The 22,064-nt window shown below is 36.4% G+C and overlaps 3 protein-coding genes across 5 annotated transcripts in view; 1 reads left to right on the top strand and 2 right to left on the bottom strand.

Annotated features, from left to right (window-relative positions):
• The window catches only part of LOC140237911 (UDP-N-acetylglucosamine transferase subunit ALG13-like), a 43,218-nt gene extending 31,266 nt beyond the window's left edge, over nucleotides 1–11,952 (top strand). For 2 of the 3 annotated variants that reach the window (XM_072317841.1, XM_072317843.1), the window contains exon 5: nucleotides 10,882–11,952. The gene's annotated coding sequence lies outside the window, so the exon portion shown is untranslated. Of the gene's footprint in view, nucleotides 1–5,092; nucleotides 5,793–10,881 lie in introns of those variants that run through there. The other variant, XM_072317840.1, reaches the window with a different exon arrangement.
• Nucleotides 11,953–15,803: 3,851 nt separating this feature from the next.
• On the bottom strand, nucleotides 15,804–16,515 carry LOC140237910 (uncharacterized). The gene has a single exon (XM_072317838.1). It carries the CDS (start codon nucleotides 16,513–16,515, stop codon nucleotides 15,904–15,906), a length of 612 nt encoding a protein of 203 aa, XP_072173939.1. The 3' UTR covers nucleotides 15,804–15,903.
• A 57-nt stretch (nucleotides 16,516–16,572) lies between these two features.
• Nucleotides 16,573–18,182, bottom strand: LOC140238273 (uncharacterized; the record flags this gene model as incomplete). Its single annotated transcript, XM_072318208.1, has 1 exon — nucleotides 16,573–18,182. A coding segment is annotated over exon 1 (1,203 nt), but the record flags the coding sequence as incomplete, so codon positions are not given.
• Between the last annotated feature and the right edge of the window lie 3,882 nt (nucleotides 18,183–22,064).

Here is a 22,064-nt window from a genome sequence, read left to right on the forward strand (position 1 = left end):
TTTTGTCAAAGAATAACAATAACTTGACCTCCTGATTTTATCTGAGAGTTTACTATGTAAACGTGGATACACACATAATACAGGAATTTCGTGCCAAATGGGGATATTTATCTTTAACTATGAAATTGGGGATACTGGATTATGAGGTATTTTCATTAATAACTCACTTTGTTTCATACCTGTACCACCAATAAAATAAAAAAAAAAAACATTTTTTTTTTTTTTTTTTTTTGTCAAAGAATAACAATTACTTGACCTCCTGATTTTATCTGAGAGTTTAATATGTAAACGTGGATACACACACATACAGGAATTTCGTGCCAAATGGGGATATTTATCTCTAACTATGAAATTGGGGATACTGGAATATGAGGCGTTTTGTTTTAATAAAGAAATTTCTTTGTTTCATACATGTAACACCGATTATATAAAACGAAATGGTCAAAGAATAACAATAACTGAACCTCCTAATTTTATCTGAGAGTTTACTGTGTAAACATGGACACACACATATATAGAGGAATTTCGTGTCACATGGGTATATTTATCTTTAACTATGAAATTGGCGATACTGTAATACGAGGTGTTTTTTTAAATAAAGAAATCTCTATGTTTCATACATGTAACACCGATCAAATAAAAAAGAAATTGTCAAAGAATAACAACAACTTGACCTCCTGATTTTCTATGAGAGTTTACTATGTAAACGTGGACACACAGACATACAGAAACTTCGTGCTAAATGGGGATATTTATCTTTAACTATGAAATTGGGGATACTGGAATATGAGGCGTTTTTTTTTTTCAACAAAGAAATTTCTTTTTTCCATGCATGTAACACCGATTAAATAAAAAAATAGATCAAAGTCTAACAATAATTTAACCTCCTGATTTTATCTGAGTTTACTATGTAAACGTGGACACACACACATACAGGAATTTCGTGCCAAATGGGGATATTTATCTTTAACTATGAAATATAGGGGATACTGGAATATGAGGTGTTTTTATGAATAATTCATTTTGTTTTATACATGTAGCACCAATGAAATAGACAAAAAACTTTTTTTTTCTTGTCAAAGAATAAGAAGAACTTGACCAGATTTTATATGAGAGTTTACTATGTAAACATGGACACACACATATACAGGAATTTCGTGTCACATGGATATATTTATCTTTAACTATGAAATTGGCGATTCTGTAATACGAGTTTTTTTAAAAGAAATCTCTTTGTTTCATACATGTAACACCGATTAAATAGAAAAAAAAAATGTCAAAGAATAACAATAACTTAACCTCCTGATATATTCTTCTTTGATATCTGGAATATCTTCTTTAATATCTCCACACTTTAATTATGGAATTTTGGCGTGGGGAAATGCAATCAATTTACTATTAGATTCCCTTCTTCGTATTCAAAAGCGTGCAATAAGAATTATAAACCACGCCGGATATTTTGCTCATAATTTTTTTTTAATCTAAACAGAATTCTGAAAATTCCAGACCTATTTTATTATAATCTTGGAATTTTCATGTATAAACTAACAACTAATGAATTACCATCCGTTTTTATTCACATGTTCAAAAGAAATTGCTCTATTCATTGCTACCCCACTCGTCAGAGTGACGCTTATCACCTTCCCCGTACTCGCACTATTTTTGAAAAGAAAACAATTATGTTTACTGGACCCAGATACTGGAATGACCTCCCTCAAGATATTACTTCTTCCTTATCCTTATTCACCTTCAAACGCAAAATAAAACGGCTATTACTTAGTGGACACACACTACCCGGCTCTTAGTAACATTTTTTTTTTAATACCCCCAGTCTTTTGTCTTTGTCTGCAGCTCCAAGTTATTTGACGATACCGTTATGATAGCACTTTGTGTGTGTGTGTGTGTGTGTGTGTGTGTGTAAACACGGCGAAATATGTACAGTCTCGTTTAAGCGATAGTAAAGTATTCATGTGGTTCGATAGTTCGTTTTTAATACTGATTTTTTCACTGGTACAATTTAAGTTGGTCGAGATAAACATGTCCGTTCTCCGTATAATTTCACGCCTATAAATTCGGGAACCTACAGTTTTTACAAGCATCATTGCTTTTATGTAGGCCCCATCATATTTCTGACATTTATTTGTGATATTCTCAGATGAAAATGACCATTTATATTTGTGTGTAGTGTTTGTTTGTCTTTTTTTCTTCAAACATAAGATATGGTTGTATATGTTTTGTACTTTTGTTTTATTGTCAATCATTTTGTAATCCCATCAATGAAATGGAAATATGAAATAAACTTGAAACTTGAAACTTGATTTTATATGAGAGTTTACTATGTAAACGCGGATACACACATATACAGGAATTTCGTGCCAAATGGGGATATTTATCTTGAACTATGAAATTGGGGATACTGGAATATGAGGTATTTTTATGAATAACTCACTTTGTTTCATACCTGTAGCACCAGTAAAATAGAAAAAAAAATTCTTTTTTGTCAGAATAACAATAACATGACCTCCTGATTTTATCTGAGAGTTTGCTATGTAAACGTGGATACACACACATACAGGAATTTCGTGCCAAATGGGGATATTTATCTCTAACTATGAAATTGGGGATACTGGAATATGAGGCGTTTTTTTTTTTTTTTTTAATAAAGAAATTTCTTTGTTTCATACATGTAACACCGATTATATAAAACAAAATGGTCAAAGAATAACAATAACTGAACCTCCTGATTTTATCTGAGAGTTTACTATGTAAACGTGGACACACACATATACAGGAATTGGCGCGTCACATGGGTATATTTATCTTTAACTATGAAATTGGCGATACTGTAATACGAGGTGTTTTTTTTAATAAAGAAATTTCTTTGTTTCATACATGTAACACTGATTAAATAAAAAAAAAACTGTCAAAGAATAACAATAACTTAACCTCCTGATTTTATATGAGAGTTTACTATGTAAACGTGGACACACACACATACAGGAATTTCGTTGCCAATGGGGATATTTATTTAACTATGAAATTGGGGATAATACGAGGTGTTTTCTTTTTTAAGAAAGAAATCTCTTCGTTTCATACATGTAACACCGATTATATAAAAAAATATCTGTGTATATATCCACACTTACCTACATTTTAAAGACCAGTCTCCACGTTTACATATAGTGAACTCTCAGATGAAATCAAGAGGTTAAGTTATTGTTATTCTTTGACTATTTTTGTATCTAATCGGTGTTACTTGTTGAAACAAAGATTTCTTTATTTAAAAAAAGCCTCATATTCCAGTATCGCAAATTTTATGATTTAGATAAATATACAAATTACCTTTATATTCCTGTGTGTCTGTGTCCATTGCATGTATGAAACAAAGAGATTTCTTTATTGAAAAAGAAAAAGAAAAACGCTTTATAAAAAAATCCAATATCGCCAATTTCATAGTTAAAAATAAACATACCCATTTCACACGAAATTCCTATATGTCTGTGTGTCCACGTTTACATAGTAAACTCTCAGATAAAATCAGGTTAAGTTGTTATTCTTTGACCATTTTTTTTCCATATATAATCGGTGTTACATGTATGAAACAAAGAGATTCCTTAATTTAAAAAAAAAAAAAAACACCTCGTATTACAGTATCCCCAATTTTATAGTTAAAGATAAATATCCCCATTTGGCACGAAATTCTTGTATGTGTGTGTATCCACGTTTACACAGTAAACTCTCAGGTAAAATCAGGAAGTCAAGTTGTTATTCTTTTACATTTTTTTTTTCTATTCTTTGACAAAAAAAAAAAATGTTTTTTGTCTATTTCATTGGTGCTACATGTATAAAACAAAATGAATTATTCATAAAAACACCTCATATTCCAGTATCCCCGTTTTCATAGTTAAAGATAAATATCCCCATTTGGCACGAAATACCTGTAAACATTTTGTGCATAGTTTTATAATTTCTAAAGCCAAAAAAAAAAAAAAATGAATGAAATTGATTAAGAATGGATAAGCCGTATATCAACACTTTCCTATGATTGTTTCAACGGATCATATCCCCCTTTTCATATACATGTAGTTATTTCTCATTTATGTACATGTACAGTATAATACTCTACATATAAATATGTACAGTATAATACTCTACAATGAAATATTTCTTGGCACAATATCATACGGTACAGTAATCATTAAACATGTACCTCTTATACTCAACAACAAGGCAATATTTGGTCCACCCCCTTTTCCTTTTCTTTTACTTTGCTGCTTGACCCTTCGCCCATATTATAACATATCCAATCATTTTCTTAGAAGTGCTGACCATCAACACTTTCGCGCTTCATCACCTGCACACGCACTCACAGGCACCACTCCTGTTTACCAAGTAATTGTATAAAACTGGATTTACACGCACTTTAACATGGCCCATCTGTATTAGTGTTCAAGTACTACAATAAAAAATGGTAATTTAACTCTGGCTGTCCGTCTGTTCAAGCACGGCTTATAACGGCGGCCCTCTGCATCATATGTATATATTATATATTGTACTGTGAATTAAGTCATTATTGGCCATATAAACATTTTGTATGTTATTTAACGTTTCATTTGTCTTTACATACAAAATATGACTTACTATGTAATATGTCAATAATTTTCAGAATTGTATTTGTGTAATTGAACCTGCCTTTGTTATTTTTGTTATTCTGAAAGAAAATATGAAATGCAGAAAATAAAATCTTTTCAAACAAAAATATACATAAATAAGATGAGAAATAACTATGAAATGGGGGATATGATCCGTTAAAGAAACAATCATAGGAAAGTATGTATATCCACATTCTCATACACAGAAATCACTTCTTATGCATCCACGTTTTCATACTTTCATCAAATCAGTGTATACATCTTTTCTAATCGGCGTTACATGTGGAGATATTTAATCTTTAACTATGAAATTGGGGATACATGTACTTGAATATGAGGTGTTTTTACAAATAATTCCCTTTGTTTCATATACATGCAGCACCAATTAAAGTTTTAAAAATGTCAAAATTAACAATATATCAACTTATTTTATCTTACAGTTTACTACGTAAGCGTGGACACACACATACAGGAATTTCGCGTTTAATGGGTATATCTATCTTCAACTATGAATCTGGCGATACTGGAATATGAGGCTTTTTTTTTTCTTTGATAAAGAAATCTCTTTGTTTCATACATGTAATACCGATTGAATAAATTAAAAATGGTAAAAGAATAATAATAACAAATCCTTATTTTATATTTGTGAGTTTACTATGTAAACGTGGAGACATAGGTTCTTAAAAGCAAAGGTAGGTAAGTGTGGATATATTATACACTTATTTGTAGAAAGAATGAAAACGTGGATGCATAAGAAGTGCTTTCTGCAGTGGATATGCATGTACTGTACATGTACATAAATAGATGAGTAAAAACTATAAAACGGTGAATATGATCATTGGAAAGTGTGTATACATGGCCATTCCATTCTTAATCATTTTTGTTTATTTATTGAGCTTTAAAGAATTGATATTGATAATTATGGACAAAATGTTTACAGGTATTTCGTGCCAAATGGGGATATGTTATCTTGAACTATGAAATTGGGGATATTGGAAAGAATACATGTATGACAATTTACAGTTGTGTGCATTTATGAAATGCCCGCTCAATAAATTTTATGTGGCTGATGCCTTATGAAGCACTCTATTGTTTGTACCAACAGTTACATTGCAATACCTACTGCATACAAAGGCTTGATACTATAATGTGTACATAATGTATGGTTGTTTTTTTTTAACATATGTATATGTACCTTAGTTTGCACATGTGCAATGAAAAGAGCTGGAAAACAAAAGTTACTATAGAACTCAAAATAGAAAAACAAATTTTTGACCACTCCACTCTGAAAGTGCACAACGATCAGTGTATCTTTTCAGTGAAAGCTGAATTTTGTTTACAAGAATGAAATGGTGAGAGAATTTTAGTGAAAGACTATTCCAATACATACTGACAAGTCTGAAATGATCTTTGCTGTTTCTAGAGCCAAATCACTGTGAATTCCTAATCCTTTTCCCTCTAGCTCACTACTCAAACTGGCTTACAATAGGTAACATATGTAAAACATGACTCCCATCATTCTTTTTTTTTTTTTTTTTTTTTGGGGGGGGGGGGGTAAATTTCAGGTATTATTGTAAACAAAAGCAAACAAAAAATCTGGGCCAATTCCAATGCCTGGCAAGCTTTTACAAATACAGGTCAATTAAAACATCACAAAGTAAATCACATACAATATATAAGCCTTACAACATGGTTAGAGCAATATATTAGACAGTAATGTTGACCCATTTATTTTAGTTATTTTCTCATATTCAATACAAGTTGAAACGTTGACAATCCACAGTATGATATCAAAATAGAATCACTCCACGTTAAAAAAACAAAAAACAAAACTAGAAATGTCGCTATGGCAACTGATGCCTCAGCCATAATGCATGATTCTCTGAATACATTTGTAGGTGTATAGTACAATGTCTTCACAATGTATGATGACAGTTTCACATGACTGGCAAAATATTGAAATGACAGGTTTGTCAGAAATATCTTGAATGTTCACTTTCCTTGAACTGGATTTGCATATATTTGTCTAAGAGTGTAGGTACACATATTTGGGGAATTGGGGATTTTTACCCGACTTCTGACCGACCCTTTCATACGTTTATGCATTGAGTAATTCTCAAGGTATGAAGAAAGAGTATAATTAGAGTACAATTTTTTTTTTCATTCAAACCTGGTCTTTGACCCTTAACTTTTGACCTTTGACCTTCTGGCTGGAAATTTCGGAGAGAATCTCCATTAGGAAATACACGTATATGAAGTTTTAAAACTAATAATGCAAGCATTGCATATCCTAGTATATGAGGGAAATAGTAAAATTTTGAGAAGTTGACCTTGACCTTTGACCCCTGACTATTGACCCATGACCTCTAAATTCTCTAGATAATCCCTGCCACTCAGTACATGCGTATGTACAAGTTCCATGAAAATACATGAACCATTTGCGAGAAAAGTGAAATTGTAACATTTTCACCTAACCTTTGACCTTATGACATGAAACCCTCTGGAGAATCTTTTCGCAGTAGTACATGTCTACACTAAGTTTCAAGATAATACCTTCGGGCATTGCATAGATATGTGGGAAATAGCAATATTTTCAGCATTTGAACTTGACCTTTTGACCTTTGACCTCTTGCTTATGTCACTAATATCTACTCAACTAATTGTCCCATCATGCACCATCCTTGGACCAAGTTTGGTGAAAGCTGCTTCATCCACTTTTGAGTTATCACATAAACAGATAAATTTTAGGATTTGACCTTGATCTTCGACCTTTAACCTCTGTCTGATTTCACTAAAAAACTAATTAAGTACTTGTTCCATCATACATCATCCTCGGACAAAGTTTGGTGAAATTTGCTCAATCCAGTCTTGAGTTATCGCGTAAACAAACACAATTTCATGATTTGACCTTGACCTTTGGCCAATTTCACCCAAAATCTAATCTAATAAGTAATTGCCCTATCATACTTTATACTAGGATTAAGTTTAGTAAAATTCCAGTCAATATTACTCAAGTTATCGCGTAAACGAATGCGGACGGACGTACGTACGGACGGACAACTCGAAAACATAATGTCTCCGGCACCACTGCTTGGCGGAGGCATAAAAACAACACCTAAAAAGGAAAGTATATAACATAGTTTAACCTATATACATGTGTGTGCCACTTTCATGGGCTGCCAGACATAACTATGTACTATTTGAACATACACTGGCAATCCAGACAGGTGACATATTTGTCATATTTCATGTGGTGATCAAACTTAACACTATATCAAATTGATCCATCACAATTTTAGAAAAAAAAAAAAGTTCTCCAATTACCTTCTGCATTGTATTGCATTATAATCAATTATATTCAATGAACGGCAACCTTTTTCTATTATTTATGAACAGTCCATTCTGTGATTGGACTCTAATTCTAAGTTGTGTTCTACTCTTACAAGATAACATTTACTGCATTTACTGCCATACAATAATAAATGAAGACATGATGTGTGAAAGCACTCAGTCACTATAACACTGATAAAAAAAAAAATATATATATCCCAATATCACATTTTACAAGAATCAAGGGAACATGGAAAAGAGAAACCTGTCGCAATTAGTACATAGACAGTGCGGTAATTAGACATTAATTCTCAGACCGGCCAACTTCTTGGGGCGAAAATTAGTAATGAATATAATTTCAGATCAGTGAAATTCAACATGTGTTCACATGAGATTTGGTATCTGAATGCACTTTTGATAAAGAATGTAAGAAGTTAAAATAGGGACTGTGCACTGATGCATACAGTGAAATACTACAATATGGGATAACAATTAATGTTCTAAAAAAAGACACTTGCATACACACACAGAAACCACCTTACTACAGATTGTTCCAAATCATTAACCTGTTAAAAAACAACAACACAATACAGTTTTTCTTGACAGATGAAAGAAGATTGATAGACTACAGCGGAATTTGACAGACATTGGAGAAGAGATCATAGCATCATAGCTACAGAAATTATCAGACTTGCACATGAAAGCTGAAATTATTTACACAAATGAAATGGCGAGAAAATTTTAGTGAAAGACTATACCAATACATACTGACAAGTCTGAAATGATCTTTGCTGTTTCTATAGAGCCAAATCACTGTGAATTCCTAATCCTTTTACCTCCAACTCACTACTCAAACTGGCTTCCAATAGGTAAAATATGTAAAACATGACTTCCATCATTCCTTTTTCTTTCTTCCTTTTTTTTTTTTTTGGGGGGGGGGTGGGTAAATTTCAGTTATTATTGTAAACAAAAGCAAGCAAAAACATCTTGGCCAATTCCAATGCCTGGCAAGCTTTTACAAATACAGGTCAATTAAAACATCACAAAGTAAATCACAAACAATATACAGGGTGTTAAAAAAAGAAAACATTTTACACTTTTTGATCTTTAATAACTCAAAAAATCTTAAACTGGTTTTGGCTAAATATACACTGTAGATATGCCTGCTTTCTTTTGGAAAATCAGAAGTGTGAGTACAAAATATGAAAATTCTTTCTAAATCAAATAAAATCTGCCAGTTTTCAGCCATAGGTTGTTGCTTGTTATGTGCCTTAAACACATTTTATTGGTGATTCCTTTTATTTGAATTACAAAGATATTTCATATTTTGTACTAGCACTTCTGATTATCCAAAAGAAAGTAAGCATGAAACCAAGACTGAATGTAACCCAGACATTCAGTAATTCTCATGAATTGTTTAGATTGCATTACATGTGGCCAGAGAGAATTTCAATAGACAGATTATAGGCTATTGACCGACTTAAACTTCACACACTCCCATTGACTCGCGTGTTATTGTAAATTTTCTACATACACTTGTAGGTTAGATTTTTTTTTACCAAAACTTGGCATCAAAATTTTAAAATGATGGTGACTTATGAGAAAATGAAAACAGGTTTTAAATCAAAATTACATCCAACAAAATTGAACACTATTCAGCTATCTACTGTGTAAATTTGGCCAAAACCAGTTTAAGATTTTTTGAGTTATCAAAGTTATTAAATAACACCCAGTATAAGCCTTACGACATGGTTAGAGCAATGTTTGACAGTAATGTTGACCCATAGTTATTTTCTCATATTCAATACAAGTTTAAATGTTGACGATCCACCGTTTGATATCAAAATAGAATCACTCCACGTTTCATTTAAAAACAAAACGAAACAAAACAGAAATATAACATAGTTTAACCTATATACATAATAATGCCACTTTCATGGGCTGCCAGACATAACTATGTACTATTTGAACATACACTGGCAGTCCATACAGGTGACATATTAGTCATGTTTCATGTAGTGATCAAACTTAACACTATATATATTTAGCTCGGGTGAGCTAAAAACATCACATCACATTTTTTCTTGACAGATGAAAGAAGATTGATAGTTGTAGACTAGTGGAATTTGACAGACATTGGAGCAGAGATCGTAGCATCTTAGCTATAGGACTGATCAGGCTTGCACATGTTTATGGAATTAACATTAAATTAGGTGAAGGCAACCATTCCTCAGATAGTTCTGAGCAGATTTCTATATATCACACAAGCCATTTATTAGAAAGCCCTTTGACATAAGGTACAAGTACTTCTATTCTGGTTTAGTGATGTGGGAGACTGGAGTCCTTCCAAAGTTTATGTCATTATGCCCTCTGAATACACACACAATATGAGAATCTTGTCCAGCAGTAAGAGTACATAAATAAAATACAAATAACAATATACATTAGTACAAGGCACTAGATGATCTTTTTGCATCTATCAAAAAATGTGCATGGTGATAAAATGGGCTATGAGATGGCACGAAAACATATGGCATATGTTGTATAACTTTATGGTGACAGCATATCAAAAAAGACAAATTTACATATGCAAATGTGTAAAAGTAAAAAAGTGGCAAAAATAAAAGAAAGGAAAAACAAACAAACAAACAAAATCTACAGCCTGGCTGGGACTTTACAAAAATTTACTCATGATACTGATTAGCTCTAGCAATGGAAGTTTTGAAATTTCTTATGAAATCCTTCACATTATGCCAGTTTCTATGTTTGAGACAAGGCTCATTATGAAGACACTTGTTTATCTCACTTTTCCCAGGTAGTTTTGAAGAGATTGTCATAAACTTTCCAAGATTTCTCTTCACGGCTGCTTTTTCACTACTGGTCCATACTTTCTTTTTAGGCTTTGTGAAGTCTTTGGCTGCCTGGTCATTCTCATCTGTTGGTTGGAGAGACCTCTTCTGACCTGTTGTAACAGCCTGGTCATCCACACCTGTTTGCACGAAACACCTTTTCTGACCTTTGTAAAAGATATACAATAAATAACTATATATTCGAATATGAAATGCAAACAAGAGTCCACAGTTTATTCAGCATAATTTTGGGCATCCTTAAACAATAACTTGTGTTCATTTTCTGTCATTTTATTGCAGGGCAAACAGTTTGAATAAAACATTTTTTTTTTTTTTTTGTCAAACTCCATGACCCCACAATACGACTGCTTAGTGAAAATGTTGCATAAAACCAAATAACACAACAGCTGAGACTGGTTGTAGAAACAGAAACAGAAACAGAAAATGAGGTATATAGAAGAGGACACATCTCCATCCCGCCCCCTCCCAATCTCCAGGTACCAACAATGCTGTTTGCAAGACAGGAATGTTACAAAGACTCCGATTTCATTCTATATACCAGTACTAATAAACATCAAAATTGTTTTACCGTGTAATTTATAAATTCACATAACAACATTAGCTCTTTTCATGCAGAAGGTGCAAAATTGCACATGCAGGCCTGGATCCCAATCCCAATAAAAAGTTGTCATGATGACAACTCCGCTAGAATGTCAACTTCCGTGACAACAGCTGGGATTCTGCTTCAGTGATTAGCTGGGATCACAAAAGTTTCTCTTCAACACTAATTATTTGTTTATGAGATGAAGACACCAAATAAAATTACTGTGACTTGGAAAACCATAAAATTCTCTATCACTTTCATGCGCATTATTCTTGTATCTGATGTTGCTGAAGAAAGTTCGAAGCATGGAAAGATGTTGCATGGTCAATTAATTTTGCTCAAAATGCAGGTCATTCAATCCTCCAGCGCACCAGGGGTTTTTTGCCCGGCACAATAAGAGTTAAGCCAAAAAAAAAAAAGAAAAAAAGAAAAGGAGAAGCAATGCGAAAAGGGTAGTACCGGGACCGACATCTTTATTCTAATAGAGCTGGGTCTTTTGGATCCACCTCAGAGCTAGTGTGGGTAGATTCTGCCCCCCCCCCCCCTCCTCAGTTCACGGCTGCAGAGCAACAAAAATTTCCAAAATTTGGCATGCCAACAGAGCATGATGGAAAAAATTTCAAGACGAAAAAATTTCAAGACCAAAAAACAAAGTATGTCATAATCATTCAAATTTATGCTAAGTCTATGCATAATTTTTGATTATACTTAGTACAAATTATCAGCAATAGACTTTTTAGACTGCCTTTATGTGAAAATTCTAGTAATTAAAGTACACAGGACCTCCACATGCAATGCAACTAGCCACAACCAAGGCTGAAAGTAAAGGCAGTCCTCTGACACTGACCGCCATGTTAAAATGTAGTAGTACTACAATGTAGATGTAACTTTAGAATCATTTCCACTTGAGAGCTGCACTGGAATGTGAAAGCATGACAATTTTTGTCACTGTACCTCTTTTGGTTGCTGCAGAAGACTGCACCTCCGTGTCAGAGTTTCTGTCATCACTCCCACTACCCCCAGAGGACTCATCATCAGAGGGTCCTTCGGTATCTCCTGCGTCCAGCTCTGTTGAGGATAGTTCACAGATTTTCTTTTAGTATCACATACCTGAACTATTTTCAAATAGCTAAGGGCAATATAATTATACTGTAAGTTGCAGAAATTATATTTTTCATACATAAAGGTATCTATACATACAACATATCTTGACGCTACTCTTTTTGGATCTGGAGATTTTTTAAATTCCCCCCCCCCCCCCCCCCCCCCCGTTTTGCCCTTGTGGCCCAGTGGGCTTTCCAAGGCCCCAAGAGGGTCATTCTAAGTCTTGCCAAGAACAAACTATATTCTCCATCTATGTGACCCTGCACCTCAAAACAAACAAAAAGTCGCCAGACATGAATTTTTAGTTAAGACCATATTCTGAAAGAGCAGACTTTAAACTTTAAAATGATGTGTAACTCAAATCAAATGGACTCGCCTAACCTATCTAAATATTGGGAAGAAAGCACAAACTCAGGAAAAGTGTGAACTGAGAAAAGAGGCTCTGAAGTACAGTGTCTATTCAAGCGCTTAATCTTTACCAAACCGTGCTGGCTGTGCGATGAATGGGACAAAAAAACAGGAAGTAAACCACCAGAGTAACAACAATGAAGGTATTGTCAGATTAAACTGAAATTAAATATGCCTCATTAACACATTCTGTCCATAATTAATGCCAACTTTCAAAGCAGTAGCACTATCCTTTCAAAAGTTATTATTACAATGTCTTCACAATGTGTGATGACAGTTTCACATAACTGGCAAAATATTGAAATGACAGGTTTGTCAGAAATATCTTGAATGTTCACTTTCCTTGAACTGGGTTTGCTAAAATTGTCTAAGAGTGCAAGTACATATATTTAGGGAATTGAGAATTTTTACTTGACTTCTGACGGACCTTTTTATAAGTTTATGCATTGAGTAATTTCCAAGCTATGAAGAAAGAGTGTAAAATACAGTAGAAAACAGATTTTTGGGGGGCATTGAAACCTGGCCTTTGACCCTTAACCTTTGACCTTTGACCTTCTGGCTGGAAATTTCCAGGAGAATCTCCATTCGGTAATGCATGTATATATCAGGTTTTTAAACTAATAATGCAAGCATTGCATATACTAGTATATGAGGGAAATAGTAAAATTTTGAGGAGTTGACCTTGACCTTTGACCCCCCTGACTATTGACCCATGACCCCTAAATTCCCTAGATAATCCCTGCCAGTCAATACATGCGTATGTACCAAGTTCCATGAAGATACATTGAACCATTTGCGAGAAAAGTGATATTGCAACATTTTTACCTAACCTTTGACATCTTGACCTTTGACCTTATGACATGAAACTCTCTCTGGAGAATCTTCACGCAGTAGTACATGTCTACACTAAGTTTCAAGAAAATACCTTTGGGCATATTACATAGATATATGGGGGAGGAGGGAGGAACAAGCAGGCTTTCGAAATGGGAGATCATGTTCTGAGCAGATTTTAACTCTGAGAATCATTATTGAGCAGAGCCTTGAATTTAATATGGAGTTATATATTAATTTTGTGGATTTCAAGAAGGCTTTTGATAGCGTACACAGAGAGACAGTCTGGGATATTGCAAGAATATATGGAATCCCACAGAAATTCATCAACATCTTCAAAAGTTTGTATGCCAACTCTTGCTGTTGCATCAGAACAAACAACAGTTACACTGATCATTTCAACATCTTCTCAGGAGTTCGACAGGGCTGTATTCTATCGCCACTGCTTTTTCTCCTCACTATCGACTTCGTAATGCGGAAAGTCATGAACAAAGCAACCTTTGGAGTCAAGTGGAATGACAATCGCCTAACAGACTTGGACTTCACAGATGACTTGGCTCTTCTGGGAGATACAGCCCAATCCCTACAAAAGATGACAGATAGCCTCACAGAGACCGACGCCAAGGTGGGCCTCAGAGTTAGCTCAGAAAAAACCAAGGTCGTGTCAATCCATGATGAACGTCCTATGAATCTGCAGGTGAACCATCAAACCGCAGAAGAGGTTTCCAGCTTCACCTACCTAGGCAGCATCATATCCAAGAATGGGGATACAGAACTGGACATCACATGTAGGCTGGGCAAAGCAAGATCTGTTTTCCAGAGGCTCAAGAAGGTGTGGGGATCAAAACATATCACATTGGACAGCAAAATCACACTTTATAGCTCCCTTGTTATTCCAGTGGCAGTCTATGCAAGTGAAACATGGAAAATAACAGCAAGGCAAGCCAAGAAATTAGATGTGTTCCACCAAAGATGTCTGAGAAAAATTCTGATCACATGGAAGGACAAAATCACAAATGAAGAAGTATTATTTAGATGTAATCAAAAAGACCTCGGCACTATTATAAGGGAAAAAAACTGAAGATGCTAGGTCACACCCTGAGAATGAAGGATGAAAGACACGCCAAAACTTCATTAGAATGGATGCCTGCAAGTGGAAAGAGGAGAAGGGGAAGGCCCACAAACACCTGGAAAAGAACAGTAATGAAGGATCTACAAACAATGGGAGTAAGCTGGGATGAAGCAAAGGATATTGCAACAAACCGGGCAGAATGGAGGACCACTGTTACCGCCCAATGCTCCACAAGGAACAGGAGGAACTAAGTCTAAGTAAATGGGGGAAATGGCGACATTTTTATCACTTGACCTTGACCTTTTGACCTTGACCTCTTGTCAATGTCACTAAAATCTACTCAACTAATTGTCCCATCATACATCATCCTTGGACCTAGTTGGTGAAATCTGCTTCATCCAGTTTTGAGCTATCACGGAAACAGATAAATTTTAGGATTTGACCTTGATCTTTGATCTTTGACCTTTGACCTCTGTCCAATTTCACTAAAAAACTAATAAAGTAATTGCCCCATCATACATTATCCTCCGACAAAGTTTGGTGAAATTTGCTTGATCCAGTCTTGGGTTATCGCGTAAACGGATACAATTTCATGATTTGACCTTGAACTTTGACCTTTAGCCGATTTCACCCAAAATCTAATCAAATAATTGCCCCATCATACTTTATACTTGGACCAAGTTTGGTTAAATTCCAGTCAATATTACTAAGTTATCGCGTAAACGAAAGCGGACGGACGTACGTACGTACGGACGTACGGACGGACGGACAACCGGAAAACATAATGCCTCCGGCACCACTTCGTGGCGGAGGCATAAAAAGTTTACACACAACACACGGCGGGCAACAGACAAAAAGCAATGACATAAGCTCATTTGAGCTTTTGGCTCCAATGAGCTATATATAAAAAAAAATAAAAATCTGGTCTCTAGCAATGAGCATGAACACTACAATTCAGAGTATCAATCATGATCAAACAAATTTTAGAGAGCGTTATACACTTAATTGTCATAAATCATAACTGCATCCATGCTGAATATGATCGAATGGCAATTAAATTTCAAATCTACCTTCGTTTGGCTGTAGTGGAAGATCATCAATGCTCCTTGCCCGACTCAGCACTTCAACAGGATTTCCGCCCTTTCCCTCCATTGCGAAGAGAAGCTTTGAGATTTTTGCAACTTGCTGTGCAGCATCTGGTAGCCTGTAGAATTCTCGATGAATGTGAAGATCGTGGCCCATGTAGTTCGCAAGAACATCCATCTCATTTTCTCGGAGACTGAGCAGTTGTGTCATAGTGGCAATGTGCTTGCGCAATCCTGTAGATGTGAGTAATGTTGGCTGCACCGCTCCACACTTCTGAGCATGTTCTCTAAGTGTATCACATCCTCGAACGTGTGACATGATGTCAGTTCTTGCTAGGGCGAAGAAGTATTTGTTCCTTGGGTTGACTCCAACCTCAGTTCTGTACCTCATAAGAGCATCCATACATGACTTCACAAAGTTTGTCATCATAAGTGGAACAGTTCTTCCCCTTTTCCCCACAAGTTCAACCCTCCAAAGACATTTCACCAATTGCTGCTCCCAGTTTTGGAGTGTTGCCATCTGCCCATCTACTGTATGGTCTGATCCTTTCTTGATTTTGGTGTAATCATCAACACTCATTTTTGAAACCTCCCCTGCTCTCCTTCTATTAAAGACAATCAAATGGGTTAACATCAAGCGATTGAGCTGCTGCCATGCATTTACTTTGTCTTCAGCACTCTCTAGATCTGTCAAACATCTTTCAGCATTGGTTTCAATATACTTCGACAGGGCTACCACATCTGATGTTACGGGCAAGAGTTTTGGCTGGTTTCTCTTCTGCTGATAGAGGGTTCTGAGTGCATGTGATGATACTTCTGTCTCCCATTCTTTCTCAATTAGTGTGATGAAGTCTCTTGCCATCTTTTCTGCTTCGGTGTCTCCATTCTTTGTTGCCCTCACCAGCTGTAACCCAGCAGCCTGCTTCAACAGATGACCTAATTTTAGAGCAAGGCTAGGTGTTGTATACTCGTGAGTGTCTTGGTTGAACCCGGCTGTTTCCCTCACTGACCTGACAACCACATCAAATTCCTGTGGAGAAATGATGGAACTCAAAGTGGCATTTTCCTTTCCAGTACACATTCTGTATGTAAGAAGCAATCTGGCAATTTCTCGAAGTTTACATCTTATGAAATTGTAGGTTTCACCGTCATGGCCCAACTTCAGGCAAAGTTTCTTTGCTAATTCCACAATGAGGCAGTCCCCCTTGATACAACGTGCCACATCATCACTCCTTAAACCACTGAGTACTTTATGCACAATATCACAAGACTTTGTTCCTGGAGCAGGTGGAAGCAGGAGCTTTCCTTTTCTCACTTGATTTTGCCTTTTCTTTCCTTCAGAACTGCTTGGTTGCGCTGGCTTTACAACACACTTGTGCTTCCACATTTCAGTTTTTGCGAACCACCCATAGCAGTGGTAACATGGAACATAATCTTGTGGATCAGCATGATGGGATGGTCTGTAAATAACAACAAGTCCACCTTTGTCTTCAGCAAGGACTTCACAATTGTGCTTGTGGTTTCCTTTGTTGCGAATAATTGTCAGCAAACGCTGTCTTTTTTCACCGGGCTTTTCTGCCATGTATGCTGCAACTTCTACTTCATTCTTATGTTGTGGAAGATGCTGTGTTAATTTCTTCTGGGGTTTGTCGCAGTACAAGCAATAGGCCACCTTGTCATAGGCTCTTTTTGAGTCCTGATTATGTGTTCTCATCACATAGACACCCCCAGTGTTAACACTGTGAACACTTCGCAGAAGTTGTTCACTTACATTTTGGCCCTCACTTCCTTCAGTTACTACCACTTCAAATCCTGCAGGTTCCCCGTTTTCATGCTGCATTTCTTTATTCGACCGAGTAAGGGGTACACGAGAGCCTGGTATTACTATTTCATCTTCTTCTGACTCTTCCGGATGGTAATCAGACTCAGAATCAATTTCTGAGGTCAGATCACAAAATTCATCGCACGATTCATCATCCAATTGCTCATCTTGTTCCGGACCTAGAGAATGAAGGTATTAACGATGCTCAGATGGTTGTACAGAGCCCGCAGTCGTCGATGTGCAGGCAGAACGGCCGGTATTGTTTTTGTGAACTTTCTTTTCCTTTGATGCAGAGGCTTCTTTAAAAGTATGGTCATCATGGACAGTCCCTGTGTTTTCCTTGGAGGGTTCTACTATAGATGTCGATGTGCAGGCAGAACTGCCTGTATCATGTAGTTCTTTTTGAAGTTTCTCAATCAGTTGGGCATGATGCTCAGATGATTGTACAGAGCCCGCAGTCGTCGATGTGCAGGCAGAACGGCCGGTATTGTTTTTGTGAACTTTCTTTTCCTTTGATGCAGAGGCTTCTTTAAAAGTATGGTCATCATGGACAGTCCCTGTGTTTTCCTTGGAGGGTTCTACTATAGATGTCGATGTGCAGGCAGAACTGCCGGTATCATGTAGTTCTTTTTGAAGTTTCTCAATCAGTTGGGCATGATGCTCAGATGATTGTACAGAGCCCGCAGTCGTCGATGTGCAGGCAGAACGGCCGGTATTGTTTTTGTGAACTTTCTTTTCCTTTGATGCAGAGGCTTCTTTAAAAGTATGGTCATCATGGACAGTCCCTGTGTTTTCCTTGGAGGGTTCTACTATAGATGTCGATGTGCAGGCAGAACTGCCGGTATCATGTAGTTCTTTTTGAAGTTTCTCAATCAGTTGGGCATAGTAAGGTGAAGGGAATTTGAAATTTCTGGGAAGTTCATAGTCATACAATATTTCTTCGTTCATCTCCAAGTCCCTCATAGCAAACATGCACAATCTTGGCGCTCCATTGATTTCGAGAACTCTTACTCTGCAGTTTGCTTTTTTTTTGTCCCCGTGATTCACCAGTCTTCCAAAAGATGGCACATCAGGTTCTTTCGTGGCATCAACACTGAATATATCAGAATAAGAATGGTAAACAATAAAACACAGTGTTAGCTTACATAATTAAATTTGTGAAAAAAGTATTTTCAATTTACATAAGAATACTTTTACACTTTGTCCAGCAGGTAAAAGGGCAATATAGCATTACAGTCAGGGTGAATATCATAAAAACAAACCAATGAAAATTTGAAGCGAAAATCAGACAAAGAATAAGAAAGTTACGTAATTTTGAAGTCTGTCTTTCCTGTTCTATGAGCGGCAATATCAAGCGCTTCTGATCATGTGAGTATGACCTCATGTCTGAGCAAGTCTAAATAGGTATTGAACATAAAGCTTCCATATTTTTTTTTTCATTTTACAAACACCATGATACATTGGGTACAATATATTCAGTGCAGACATACAATATTGTTTATTTGTCTTGAGGTTGAACGTGAAGGGAGTGTTTAATTGGCAAATAGTAGAAATTTATGACATTTCTTGTACAATAGCTAGGGAGAGTTGGTCAGACATGACGTCATAATCAGATGACCAGATGCGAAAAATGGCAGTGCCCAGAGAGCAGGAATGGCAAAATTCAAAATTTCATATAATTTTTTATTCATACATCTTCAGTAATTTGTTCTTATGACATTCAACTTGACTAAAGAAGCAACATCTTCTCTTTGTGGATATCCACACTTCACTACATAATGGCTGCAAATATGTCACACTTATCACTTACAATGTACACTGTATGTAAATACACCCTTTTAATAATGCCATCCATAGCTGGCAGGGCTTTCCCTTAACTTTTCTTTCTTTGAGAGTGGTCAAATTGACAAATCAGATGGACTTCTAGCATACGCTTATGTGTTGTGGAATCTGATTCTTTGGTGGTCAATGTAAGATTTCTAGTGGCTAAATGAAATTTCAGGTGGTCACTGGCATCTGGGCCACCACTAAGCGAGAGCGATAGCTGTAGAAAACACACCTTCACTTTGTGGATATCCACACTTCACTACATACTGGCCACAACATATTTATCACATAACACACACCTTTCAAATGGCTTCTTTTATCCCTGAAATAGATTACCCCTTCAATTTGTGGAACTATCTTCACTTCACTACAAACTTGCCACAACACACTTATCAGTTATCACACTTTTCAAGGATCATATCTTTATGTCTGAAATAGGATGTGCACTTTCTCTTATAATAATATCCACACTTTAATACACACTGGCTGCTATACCACGTAACACACATCCTTTTGAATGGATTGTTAGATCTCTAAAACAGAATACACACCTCTACTCTCTTAGTACTGGCTACCATTCCACATTTATCAATTAACACACACACCAGGGCTCGACATTAGCAGTGGCCTGGTGGACCTAGGTCACCAAAAACTTAAGTTGGGCCGCCATAGATAATTCTGCAAAAGCCCACATTTGGTGGGACCACCAAAAGATTTAACGTAAGTAATAAATGTTAATGTTTTGCAATAATAGACCGGTTTACTAATGATATGCATAATGACGTCAACCCCACGCGACCCTAGTGATTGTAACTAAGTCGGGCAAGCGAAATAAGCGCGGACGCGTGCGCCACACTGTTTTTGCATTCACGCGAGTATTGTCTACGATCATTACTCGCTGCGGATAATCGACAACTTTTGTTTGCTATCTAGTCTTGCTTTGAGATGGCGTCAGCTTCAAGTTCTAGCCAAGGTTGGAGCAAGCCATGGAAGAATTGGACAGTTAAGGAATTAACTGAGTATTTTAGGGATATAGGTGTGAGCACAAGTGGCTGCAACAATGAGAAACTCATCAAACTAGTGCAACTGCCGTAGCCGATTTGGATTTGCCCATCGATCCCGACCTCTCCAGGGCGGACACCGGCCGGTCACTTCAGGAGAAGCTCGCTCTGGTAGGCTGCTCGTTCTCCGATCATAACAAGCTCGCTGGGTTTACATCCAACTTCGAGAGTATTCCAGATTTTGGACTCTTTGACGTGTTCAACTACCTGATCATCAATCGGACTATGACTGGAAAAGCTAAAGGGATACAAGTCATTTGAAAATTACCGTCTTTTCGCGGATGGGAGTGTTTCAAGCCTGAAGTTCAATGAGGTTTCGGACACGAGCCCTTTTCGTGTTTTCCTTAGTGAGGTTAGGCCGACCGGACATACCTCAACAAACCAACGTACCAGACCTGGGTCGTGATGAATAAGTCAACGGGGGAAATAAATGTTGCCTACTGCGAATGTCAGGGAGGTTAGGTCTATCATTGTTTTTGTTTTTAATTTTAGTTCTAGGCCTACGTCTAGATCTACTCTAGATCTAGTCTATGTAGGGCTAGGCCCCCTAACTTTTATTGTTAACAGAAAAATAGGTCAAAATCGTCATTCTATTTCATGAAGTCTAATCAGGGTGAGTCTAACTTTAAAAAAATCCTTGGAAACATATCGATATGAGAGATTCGTTGTCTAGTTTAGATTTCACAATCAATCATAATGCCTAAAATCATTGAAGTTTGAAGTGATGCGGTCATACTGTTGTATGTTCCGTAGCAGCAGTGTTTTCACCCATTTTCAGAACTACTGAAGACAAAATCGAAGCCAAAATTCAATAAAATCGAAACTATAGTCCAAATTGCGTTTGATCACAGCAGAATTTTCCCTCATCTAAGGTTGGGAATTAATTTAGAGCCACACGAAATGCCAGGAGGTAAAGTCGAAGTTGATACATCGCACACATGTACACAACATACACGTAAGTCTACATGTGGGGACGTGTCGGGGACGGCTGCAGCAGCCGACGTTGCAGGCTCGCATCCTTTGTTTGCCCGAGGTTGCGACCGTGTGCAAAATTAAAGATCTGTGCATACATTAGTAAACCGGCCTATTGTTTTGGGGCTACTAGATTTGTTTTGGGGGCCACCAAAAATTTAAAATGATGAGTTTAGTGGCCCCATGGGGCCACCAAGTAAAAAGTTAGTGTGGAGCCATGCACACACTTTTCAAGGATTATTTTTTTTCTGAAATGAAGTACAATTTTATTTTGTGGATCAGCACACTTCACTACATCCTGGCCGCAAGATCATATTTACAGTAATCCTCAGAAAAGTCGACGTCTGGTAAGCCGAAAATCCCCTTCATTTAACTTGAAGTAAAACAAATGGTCCCGATTTTCCCTATGCATTTCTTGTAATATAACATGTGCATAGAGAATGTTTT

Source organism: Diadema setosum, chromosome 14, assembly GCF_964275005.1.
Source record: "Diadema setosum chromosome 14, eeDiaSeto1, whole genome shotgun sequence".
Classification (NCBI taxonomy): Eukaryota; Metazoa; Echinodermata; class Echinoidea; order Diadematoida; family Diadematidae; genus Diadema; species Diadema setosum.

Excerpts from the sequence above, each read along its gene's own strand:
- LOC140237910 (XM_072317838.1), bottom strand. The coding sequence starts at position 16,515 with ATGAGTGTTGATGATTACACCAAAATCAAGAAAGGATCAGACCATACA.